This window comes from Fusarium oxysporum, chromosome 2 (assembly GCF_000149955.1).
Source record: "Fusarium oxysporum f. sp. lycopersici 4287 chromosome 2, whole genome shotgun sequence".
In the NCBI taxonomy this organism is placed as follows: Eukaryota; Fungi; Ascomycota; class Sordariomycetes; order Hypocreales; family Nectriaceae; genus Fusarium; species Fusarium oxysporum.
In genome coordinates, this window is record NC_030987.1 from 4,267,138 (window position 1) to 4,278,495 (window position 11,358).

The 11,358-nt window shown below is 47.9% G+C and overlaps 3 protein-coding genes across 3 annotated transcripts; 1 reads left to right on the forward strand and 2 right to left on the reverse strand.

Moving 5' to 3' along the window:
* Nucleotides 1-97: 97 nt before the first annotated feature.
* FOXG_08721 (uncharacterized protein) lies at nt 98-7,137 on the reverse strand (the record flags this gene model as incomplete). The annotated part of the gene is made up of 13 exons (XM_018387746.1): nt 98-622; nt 674-735; nt 1,162-1,200; nt 1,552-1,967; nt 2,065-2,077; nt 2,366-2,399; nt 2,825-3,037; nt 3,425-3,566; nt 3,618-4,181; nt 4,236-4,332; nt 4,391-4,554; nt 4,618-4,715; nt 4,882-7,137. 13 exons carry the CDS (start codon nt 7,135-7,137, stop codon nt 98-100), a joined length of 4,623 nt encoding a protein of 1,540 aa, XP_018245651.1.
* Nucleotides 7,138-8,087: 950 nt separating this feature from the next.
* On the reverse strand, nt 8,088-9,072 carry FOXG_08722 (uncharacterized protein; the record flags this gene model as incomplete). Its single annotated transcript, XM_018387747.1, has 3 exons — nt 8,990-9,072; nt 8,563-8,930; nt 8,088-8,512 (listed from the first exon to the last, which is right to left on the reverse strand). Exons 1-3 carry the CDS (start codon nt 9,010-9,012, stop codon nt 8,088-8,090), a joined length of 816 nt encoding a protein of 271 aa, XP_018245652.1. The 5' UTR covers nt 9,013-9,072.
* A 1,061-nt stretch (nt 9,073-10,133) lies between these two features.
* On the forward strand, nt 10,134-11,287 carry FOXG_19864 (uncharacterized protein; the record flags this gene model as incomplete). Its single annotated transcript, XM_018400147.1, has 2 exons — nt 10,134-10,322; nt 10,361-11,287. The coding sequence occupies 2 exons, from the start codon at nt 10,134-10,136 to the stop codon at nt 11,285-11,287; spliced, it is 1,116 nt and encodes a 371-aa protein (XP_018245653.1).
* Between the last annotated feature and the right edge of the window lie 71 nt (nt 11,288-11,358).

Below are 11,358 nucleotides of genomic sequence, written 5' to 3' on the forward strand. Positions count from 1 at the left end.
TAGATGTCACAGCAATAAGAGCATTATTGCTCGGCGATTTCAGCCATATATGTTATTTACTAAGCATAGAAACTAGGATTCATATGTTCGATGTCGATCAAGGAGGCCTCGGTGGTCTCTTGACCTGAAATCCTTTCTCATGTGCTTTTGGCCTGGGCTTCGTAAACGCGTTTGTAAGCCCAGCCATCAGTTTATTCTTCAATTGACTCCTATCCGTTTCATCATGCCTCATTCCTGACGAAAGCCCTGGATTTGTGTCCACGTCTGGAATTGACGTTGACGAGACGAACACCCTTTCCTCATCAATTCCATAGAACTTGTCAGACTCGCGAAATGAGTAGTCGATGCCTGGCTGAAATGCTACCTCTGATAGGGCCAGATCTATGCTAAAGTGCCCTGTGCTAGGACTGCTGTTGTCAGTTGCTGGTGATCTTGGATTTGTTAAAACAGCGGCTGGTCGAGGTGCGTAATAAGCAGGGCTTGTTGCCCCAGACCTCGGTGGTCTGTAAAATGTCGATGGATCTGGTTGGAAATCTCTTGTCGAGGGTTCTCTGCTTGGGGCCTGACGATACTCAAGGAGATCTGCGGTTGAATGTGTGTCTAAAGAGTCCATATGGATAGACTGCAGAAAGAAATTAGCAAGCAGACAAAATGAGTCTTGCATAAGGCTCACAGGAACTAGATTGGAATCTCCACCAGTAGTGTGGCTTGAGGAATCCCGGTCCATAGCCTCGCCTGTAAATACAGTCTCGTATAACTTCCATGCATGCTTGATGAAGAATCCAGCAAGTATGACAAGTCCATGCAAAATCAATACCACATATCCGATCCATTGTCTCGTGGCTTCGGTAATGGGCATAGCAAATATGCTAGTGAGGAATACAAGAATTAATCGCATGGCTGATACGTATATTGTTGTTGATGTTTTTACCAGCATGCTTCGTTTTGAATTTAAGTGCGAAATAATGATGAAGGCTTCGCAAGCAATCAACACGAAGAGCTGGGCAAGAGGAAAGTCTTGAAGGCCGCCAACACCAATGGCTTGCAAAAGCGGCATTGTATGTGGAATATGACGAGAAAGTACTCGCCATAGTGTATGGAAATTCACATTGGGGTTATTTGTTTCCAATCGGCTGGCTCGTGGTGGTTTCCGTTGGTCACCTGCTTGGTCATCCAGCACTTGGACGAGAAAGTGACCGGCTGCGAGAATTATGAGTAGCATTACGACAGCTAAGCCAATGCGATAGTTTGGTAGGTAGCCAACAAGGATAAGATCGTATGAGATGTAGGAGAGTAAAGGCACACTGAAGAAGCAAAGTGCAACGCCAATAGTTGTCCAGGCAGCCTTCTGCAGAATCGAAAGAAAAGGGAGGGAATGCACCGAACTCGAACGGGAGAAGATCCAGAATGAGATTAATAAGAGAAAGAATATCGGTGAAGTCAAAATGATCAGGTTGATCAGGGAGTTCGCCAAGGTATTGAGCATATTGGGGTATCGAAGCATCTGCGTCATGAAACCAAGTCCATAAGAAGCATTGCTAGCGTACATACCACCTGTCGGCCCCTCATACATGTATCCGTTGCTGAATGGACCTGACCAGTATAGTAAAGAAGCCCAGGAGAGTTTGCTCACTGCAGGGACAAAGAAGCCGGGATATTCAATGCTCATCGATGCCGCTATGAAAGCGAATTGCAGGTAGCGAAGGTAGCTCGTCACGTCCAGAACGGCTGGCCACAGTGAGCTAGCATTAAGGCCATGGGCATAGCCGAGACTGTTGTGGTTCACTCGCCATGATGAGAGAGTGATGACGATCAGAATGGTAAGTGGCACGAATGTCAAAGCTGCTGAGATCCCATCACCCAGGTCTGGTGTGATTTTCGCTTTCCCGCAATCCAATTCTTGGCCATCTTCTTTTCTGAAGCTGAATTTTGATTCGAGAGTTTGAAACTGATGAGTGCTTTGAAAACTGTAAAGCAAATGATAGGAGCTCAGACGCGTCTGTCCAATCCTATTTGTTCAATTAGCACTCTGACAAGCTCTTGAGAGACACATATTATACTTACGGCGTCAAAGTATCTGTAATAGGTAAAGGACAATTATTCGAGAAATTCTCCAACTTCCCAACTGAGCGGCCAAGAACTTGAAAGTCAATCGAGTTTCTCAGTGAAGAAACATCAATATTTTCACAACTCATCAGCGATGCATTATGGACTGCGAGGATGTTCACTTCTAAGGTCGCTGAGTTTCTCTCTGAATCCATATTCCATGATCCTCGAAAGCTGTCGATCCAAAATGGAGTGATCTCAATTGGACCTATGCCTTGATATCCGCGACTGCATGGATACTTTCGAATCCAAGGCTTACTTTGCCAGATTTGCTCAGCTGAGGCCGGTAGTGTCTGGCTTAGTACAGCAAGTAAAATACATCGTTCTAAGATGTTTCGAGAACCTTTCGAAGGCATAGGAACAGGTCATCGCTTTTCTTACAAAACGATATCTCAGTTTGAAAATCAACAAGCTGAAGAAAAAGTTGGTTTACTTTATTTGGTAAGCAGGCGTCGCGTCAAAGTTTTGGGGCCCCATAAAAGGGGCTACTCTCAGCCAATCGTGGGGCGCGATTCAAGAAAAACTTGTTCTATTTTTAAGATCTTCAATGGCAATGAGCCGGATATAGTTAAATCTACTAGCTACTAGCAAGCTGAAGCTGCAGATGGGAAACGAAACTCAGAGGTGAAGAGGAATTTGATTTAAAAAGGGCTGCAATTGTAGCAAGAAGAGAGAGCATTTCAATGGCCTGTTTACAAGCCCAACTGATAACAGGTACGATGCTAGGTTGTGTGTCCTTGGAACCGCCGCCAATAGAGCCGTTGGGACCTTGATTAGAACCAAAGCTGGAACCAGAGCTTGAACCACCGTTAGAGCTGGTCTGAGAGCTGCCACTGGAACCACACTTGGAACCACTGTTGGAGCCGCCGTTGGGACTGGGCTTAGAGCCACCGTGAGCAGTCAAGTTCCAGTTGCCGTTGTGGCCGCCATACTGAGATAAAGTTCATGGACTCGTGGCCTTTCGGTTTTCATTTAGAAGTACGAAGGAGGTATAACTTCATGATAGTACAGAACCAAGGGCCTCATTGTTTACCTTCCCAAGTTCTAAGAAAAGAATGAGTTGCTAAAATACAAGATATCGCCAAACGGCGAGGTGAAGAATATTAATCACATATGAAAACAATCAAGCAGCCCAACACCCTAGATTCCAGCTCCCAAATCATCTCATTGATTACACGACCGGCCCAAAAGGATCTTCAAAGACATAGGGCCTTCAGTATGGGTAGTAAGGGAGCTGCTCAAAGACCTTCTGCTTCTGACTCGAGGACAATGAATCGAAGGATTTCCATCCCCCTCTCGCTCTTTCAGGCGAACAAACTGGAATCTGGATGAAACCGGGAAATCTGATATTGACCTCATCTGAGTTATCGCCAAGAAGAAAGTCATAGTTGCTCGTTTTTGTCAGGTCAAGAAACCTACCACCGTTTTTCTCCTTGTTGGCTTTCCAGCCCTCGACGACCCTGTGATGTAAGTTAGCATAATACCATCTATCCGGACTCAGTTTTACTTACCCAGCAACGAGATCCTGAGCTGTGATCCCTCCCCAGTCATAAGCATCCTGATTCTTAGGATCCAGGTTCTCTATTCCCTGCGGCGCGGTAAAGTAGTTGGGTTTGCAGTCTGTAGGATTACCGCCTGTGCCATCGGGTACTTGAGGATCACAGTTCCGCTCACGACCATTCGGTGCAAGGAGATAATACCTCCGGCCTTGGTAGCAGTACCCCATCTCCTCACCAGTGCTCGGGGCGATGTACTCGTAGTCGAGAGGCCCAACAGCATTGCAATCGTAACCGGAATCCATGACGAAGGCGGGAGCATATCCGGCGCCAACTTTCCAAGCCTCGGGGATGAGGACTGCGAAAAAGACTTTGCGCAGTTGTTTTCGAAGATCTGACATGTCAAAGGTTACTTCGTCATTGTTGAATTTGCCATCGGCAATCAAGTCTCCGATGTAATCGACGGATTCATTGTCTCCGCGGAATGCTTTTTCAGTAAAAGCTTCGATGGACTCGGTCCAGAGATCTGAGATTTCGCTGAGCTTGCCAGCGACTTTGCTCTTAGGCGTTTCCCTCTTGCTATCCATGATTTTTAGAGCAGGTGGCACGACTGAAAGGGTGAATTAGACGAACCTGTTCTGGATATCCTTCGCTAGAGTGGCTCCCCAAGAAGCCGTGTTCGCAATAAGGTCCTTGATGTCAGCCGTGGGACTGTCTTTCGTCTTCATAACTTGATAGGAAAGTCAGTTCAAGCCATCAACAATAAAGGTTCCTTTTCAGTAACTTACTCTTGTTGAAGAACGGAGCGGCAAACATCCCCACGGCGATTCCGAGAAAATCTGCAATCAAATTGAACTCGCTTGATTCATCCACATCTGGAGCAAATGTTTCTACCAGCTGATCTAGCTTTGACTGCATGTCATTTTCAGCCTTGTCGACAGTCTGCCAAAGGCTTTTGAACGTCTTAAGAAAGGAATTAGCCCACCGACAGTGTATGGCAGGGAGGCCGACTTACAGTATGTATGCTAGTGAAAGAGTTGAGGATAAAGTAGCCGGCAGGTCCTGAGTCCCGGGTATCCTCGCATTTGTCTTCCTGCTCGCACCCATTGACACCTACAGAAAACGATGCACAGTCAAACTTCTCATAACCATCAGCAAGGTCTGACACATGCCTAGAGAACTTATTCGCGTTCTCCTTTCTGGTGACGTTGATATTCTGAGACGATCGCTTGTCCACCCAAGAAGACGCCATGTCTCTCCAGGCGCACGGCGCGCGTACACCATTCCAGCGATCCTGGGGATTCATGTCAGACTCTATGACGGCTTTGTCCAGACAACTAAACCCGTCTTTCGTCTTCCACTTGCATTTGCCGTCCTTGTCGATGATCTCGATCAAGTTGCTATCTTCAAGCTTGCCAAACTTCTGAAGATCAACAGCCCAGTCGGTGACGCCTCCAAAGTTAAGACCTTGATACTTGGAAATTCGCCTCTTCTTGGTCGAGTCAGACATGTAGGCAACCAACTCAGTGTCGTTGTACACTAGAATATCGGAGTCACTCTCGTCAATCCACCAGGTTGCCTGCTTGTTGGCTATGTTGTCAATCTCCGCATTCGAGATGTATCCGGACTCGCCAGTGCAAACGCCCTTGCGAGCTAATGACTCTGTCGAAGACCCGAGGAACGTGTACCTGGGACCTACACATCCCTTTTTCGCCATCTTGAAGGACCTTCCGTAGCTTGTAACTCCAACAATAACCTTGGTCGACGGCACGCCAGCCTTGGTTATCATGGCGAGAGCACCCATGGTTTCTGTGAGGTTGACATGGGAACGCAAGTAGTTTCCTTTTGGACAGCCGGGAGAAGCCCACTTATTGTCGTAGTCCCATTGACCGTGCAGATCGTAGGTCATGTAGATGATGTAGTCAACTACCTTGGCGATGTTGTTGATGGGGTAGGGTTTCAAATACCAAAAGGAAGCAGGAGCTGCGATGGAGAGTGATAAACCACCGAGCTGGCCCTTGAGAAGGGTCAACAGGCCAAGGTAATTCTTCCCATCCTCCTCGTCGGCTTTGGGGATGTCTGGGATGTCTGGAGCTCCAGGATACTCCCAGTCAATATCAACACCATCAAGATCATGCTTCTTGATGAAGGCAACAATATTCTTTGCAACCTGAAGTCGATTTTCCATCTTGACTGCGTTGCGAAGGATGTGATACTTGGTAGGATGAGTAGAGTCCACCCAACCCCCAAAGGCAAGAATGCGTTTGGGTCCTTTAAGCTTCTTGAACTTGTTGAACTGGTAGGAGACATGGCTGACATCAACTTCAAAACTATCGGTAAGTCGAGCAAATGAGAAATGGACGTGGGTAAGTTCAGATCTCTTTTTAAGCTCCGAAACATCCATCCAGAGGCAGGGCCGGTCTTGGTTCCAGGCCTCGAAGTAGCCGACACTCATGAAAGACGAGGGGGGAGACTTGTTGTTCACGATGTCGGTGCCGCAGTTGGAAATGCATCCGTTGGTCCCTGGTTTTGCAGTACCTGGAGCCCCAAGCGTGGTGTTCTTGCAGAAGTCTGCTGTGACACCGCACTGTCCCCAGATGTTGCAGCATGCATTCAGAGGACACGGGTTGAGATCCGCAAGATCTTTTCCATTTTCAGGTTTCTTCGTGCCAGGCTTTTGAGGTCCACACTCTGCATTTGCAATGGAGTTAGGCATTGGGGGATCGCCTTTGCTCAAACAAATCACTGCCTTGTCGAACAAGAGTTTGCACCCAGACCAGCCCCAGGTATTCTTGTTGAAACTCTCAATGTCTTCGACCTTGAGAGAGTTTTCAGCAGCAATCTTGTTGCAAAAGTCCCCTGATTCGACAGTATATGTTGCACAGCTGCCGTCAGGCTTCGGTTTGGGCCGAAAGTCAGGCAAGTCTCCAGACGAACAACAGACGTGCTGGCCATCGATCAGAGTAGAGCACAAATTCTTCGTCTGGCTGTTGTACTTTGTGAAGTCGGCTGCTTTGATTCCACAACGCTCAGCTAGGTCGCCACAGCCATCTCCCGACTTGTCCTGAATGGTTCTGCACTCTGCGCGCTTGGAGAGCTTCGGTGCCGTGGAGTTGGAGGGCCGAGAAACAGCGGTATCTTTCTTGATGGTCTCGATGAGGAAGCTGCCAAAGTTTGAGCTGTGTTGGAATCCGTCGATACACGTAGCATTGCTCCACCCGCTCACAGCTACTTGAGCGTTGATGAGCGAGGCAGGACCAGGTTTGGTGTCGATCATGATACCAGAGGTGTAGTCAGAATTGCGACCATCGCCACAAAGCTGAACTCCAAGCCTTCTTGGCATGCCAGACTCTCGAAGACGCTTCACCAACGCCTCGATAACGACGTTGGCAACGCTACTTGGCACAACCTTGTCTCCAATGTAAAGGCCCACAGATGTATCACCATACTGAGAGAATATAGACTGTCTGTCTTTGGAGCCCTCAATCAATAGAAACGATTGCAGTTCCTCCAGTACGGTGATGGCTTGGGGCATTATGACTTTCTCATCGGTGTCATCCCAAACAAGCTCAAGCTTAGATTTGGTCTGATTGTTCCTAGCCAGCGATGAGGTGCTCACGTCGCTGGTAAGATTGGGGGTTTCTCCTTGGTAAGAAGTGCATGCTCTCAAGACATTGCCAGGACCCGATGGTCGAAGTGGGTAATGAATGGTAAATTCGAGAAGTCTAGGTTTGTGATTACAAGCCAAGGCTTCATCAAGATTTGTAAAGAGCGTCCAGTTTGACGAGTCAACGCCAGCTTCATCAATGAGCGGTGGGCAAGAGTTCAGCTGAGGGGCTGCGGTCCCAGAAGCGAGAGCTGGGTAGATGGTAAACACCGTTGATAGCACGGCGGCTATAAAGGTAAAGATACGCATGACGAATGCCTAAAGAAGTCATTCGCCGCCTAAAGAATAAGAAATATTGAAGGAATGTGCTGCAAAAGAGTGACCAGAAACAAGTTTGAAAGAATGTAAAGGTCAGCTATAATTTCAAGTCCCTAAACTCAGAGCATTCTGTATTGAATTCTTATAAGTCCCAACCTCCATTTTCTTCAATCCAGCACACAGGGAGTTCCCAATTCCCTTCTAGCCGATCATTCCTCGGGTGGCTAATTGTGCAGTCTTGGCAGTAGTGTTGGTCCTTTTCAACAATAACGGTTAAAGTCAATGGTGGCATGACTGGAAAGAACGCAACTGTCTGTTGGTTCAAGGGTCTTCACAACTCGCTCAAATGACCAAATGGCAAGGATGCGAAGACTGAGGTTCGGGACAAAGCTCCTTGATCCGATGGCTGTGTGGTGGAATAAATCCTCCATTTCTTCAATCATTCAAAGAAAACATGGTGTTGTTGAACGAGTCGGCCGCCGTATCAGAGGTAGAAATGTGGCACAGGTTTTCCAAACAGTATGATCACGTCTCTTGAAGGAATAATAATTAGAGCTTAATTACATAGCGAAGAAAGCAACAACAATAGTCCCCATCACCACCGCAGTCAGAGCGGCAGGTAACATCAGATTTGCCACATCCTCGGCGTCCTTGGAACTAGGATACAGAGGCCGACAAGAGTCTGGACCAAGTAAATTCTTCTCATCAGGCCACGACTGATTATCTGGGCATTCTGCGTACCTGAGCATCTCAGCACGAACCATGGTTGCCAGTTCGTGACCAGTATCAATACTACACGGATCACCTTCTCCTTCCTGATCAGTGACCACCACGCAACTTTCAGACCTCCTATCCCCAGTCACCCCTTTGGCGTTGTTCTGTTGTCCAAGAACCGAGTGTGCTGGATCTCGAGGGGGCAGGGCCCTTTGGGCCTGTAATTGGGGAGTAAGGCCGAAGATGATGTCGAGAAGTTGATGGACCCATACTTCCAATATCGCTCAGGTCCAGGAGAGCACTCTTGGAGAACTGACAAACTCCATCCAAGCTCCCACTCTGTATAAGAAGTGTTACCCATGATGCCTGTAGCATTGATCACAAAGTATGGTTCCGTCGCTGGATCAAGCGACCCTGAGCTGTAAAGCCAATCTGGAGCTGATCCATAGACGATAGGCACATCCTCTTTCTTGATGGGAGTCGTCCAGTTGCCCTCCAAACGCCACTGCAGCTTAAAGCCCGCCTTGGTCGCTCCAGTAAGGGCAAACACGATAGGAAAAGGGTAGACAGGGCGGTAAGTCTCATTTGGCTGAGGAAATATGAGACTGACGCCAAGGTCAATGGGAAATGGTGGCGAAGGCTTCTCCTTCGCCTGCATGCCAAGGACCGAAAAGGTTCCCAAGAACACTCTAGTTGTAATGTTTAGTACGATTTGATGGTCATAGGGACCGGAACGCAGCGGACAGACCCGAGGAGAAGAGAAACGTTCATGCTTGCGATCCTTTGTTGGTTCAGTACTTGGTTGTGTGGGGAAAACGGGTTTGGAAAAGGGATTGTATGGCATATTTATCTACATTCGTGCCCTGGTACCCGCATTGACTCGCCATGGCGGCCCGTACCATGTCACCTGGAGGTTGTTGATCAGAGACGGCATTGGTCAATGAGAGTGATTGCGGCGTAGGAACATGCAAGCCCCGGCATTTGATTATGTTCGGCTAAAATTAAATGGAACGTACGAGTAGTATTGCAGTTTGAACCAACATGCAGAAATATGCATATATTTGACCTTTTTGACTCGCTGTGAAGTGGTATGATTGGTTGAGAGTGGTGTCCTGATTCATGTAAGTCTAGACAACTTCTCCTCATACCAGGTTATTCTGGCCAACTTTGGTAGCTGAGCTAGACGAGATAAGTTGCTGCAGTAATTAAACGGAATATTCAGATGGTTGCATCTCATTCATCCGGGACCGTGGTACAGTTCAATCCGGTGTGAATGTAGACGAATCCAGAGAACGGACGAACTGTTTGCCTAAAATGAGGGACTACCCGAATTTCCAAGACATTTTGGAGTGTATATAGGATGAATAACACCCATACCTTGGGACCTACTTCTGGCTCACACAAGCAAGTATTGCAACCCTTCCTCTCGCTTTTGTTCGCCATGAAACTGTTCCATCTTGTGGTTCTCTCCCTTCTTTCTCAAGCCAGCCATGGCTTCCCATCTCACCATCAACGGCGTGGTGATAAGCCATCTATGCCTATCGCCCCGGGAACCATACAGAGCTGTGCTTCTTGGTACGACAACGATGGTTCACTTCCCTGCGAGCTGATCCCTTACGCATGGAACCTGTCTCTCGAAGACCTCATCAAATGGGTTTGTTGTGACCGTCATCCCATAATGATCAAAGCTTATGGCAAACCATAGAACCCTTCCATCACTGCAGAATGCGGGAACTTCAAAGAGGGTTTTTCATATTGCGTTGAAGAGAAAGAGGCACCCGTCCCTATCAGCAGCACCACGACCAAGTTCACCACGACTTCTCCGTCCTCTACCACGCTCGTCCCTTCGAAGACAACCCCAACAAAACCATCTACAACTGCTGTCGGTGGTAATGGCGTCGAGACAACCCGACCCAATCCAGCCTGGCATGGTCTCGAACTGCAATAAGTTCTACTTTGTCGAGCAAGGTGACAACTGCAATGCAGTCTCCTCCAAGCACGGCATAACCCTAGCCCAGTTCACGACTTGGAACCCAAGCTCGGCACGGGTTGCTCAGGATTGTGGGCTGATGTCTGGGTCTGTGTGTCTGTCATAGGACATACAGCAACTCCTACGCAGTCTACTAAGCCTACCAACGGGATCGAGACACCGTCGCCTATCCAGGCTGGTATGACCAAGAGTTGCAACAAGTTCCATCTCATCAAATCGACTACCACTTGCAACTCCATACAGGATTACTATAAACTCCCGCTCAAGGACTCTTATTCCTGGAATCCCGCCGTCGGCACGAACTGTCAGTCTTTGCTCGTCGACTATTGGGTTTGTGTCAGTGTAGTTGGCTGGACAGCCCCGAGTCCTACAACACCTAGCAATGGAATCACCACGCCCACGCCTATCCAGACCGGCATGGCCAAGAACTGTAATAAGTTCCATACTATCAAGTCAACAACCACGTGCGCCTCGATTCAAGACTATTACAAGATTTCATTCGCGGACTTTTATGCCTGGAATCCCGCCATAGGCTCAAAGTGTACATCCCTCTTGGTGGGCTACAACGTCTGTGTAGGTGTCATCGGCCAAACGCCTTCACCAACAAGCACAGGCAATGGAATAACAACTCCCACGCCGATACAGGCGGGTATGACCAAGAGATGTAACAAATTTCATCCAGTCAAATCAACAACGACCTGTGCTTCGATTCAGGATTACTACAAGATCTCATTCGCAGACTTCTATGTATGGAATCCAGCTATAGGCTCTAAATGCACCGCTTTGTGGGTTGATTATAACGTCTGCGTGGGCGTAGTTGGACAAAAGCCTACACCTACCCAGCCAAGCAACGGTGTCACGACTCCTTCGCCTATCCAGAGCGGTATAACAAAGAACTGTAAGAAGTTTCATCAGGTGAAATCAACCACTACTTGCGCCTCAATTCAGAATTACTACAAGATCACGATGGCCAATCTTTTCAAGTGGAATTCTGCTATTGGGCCGACTTGTAAGAGCTTGTGGGTGGACTACTGTCTTTATCCGATTGCTGGCTGATACTTAGCGTACTCGCTTGCAACCAACACCCAACGTCCATTGGCCCGAGCTTAAAGCCCCGTCAGAGCAAA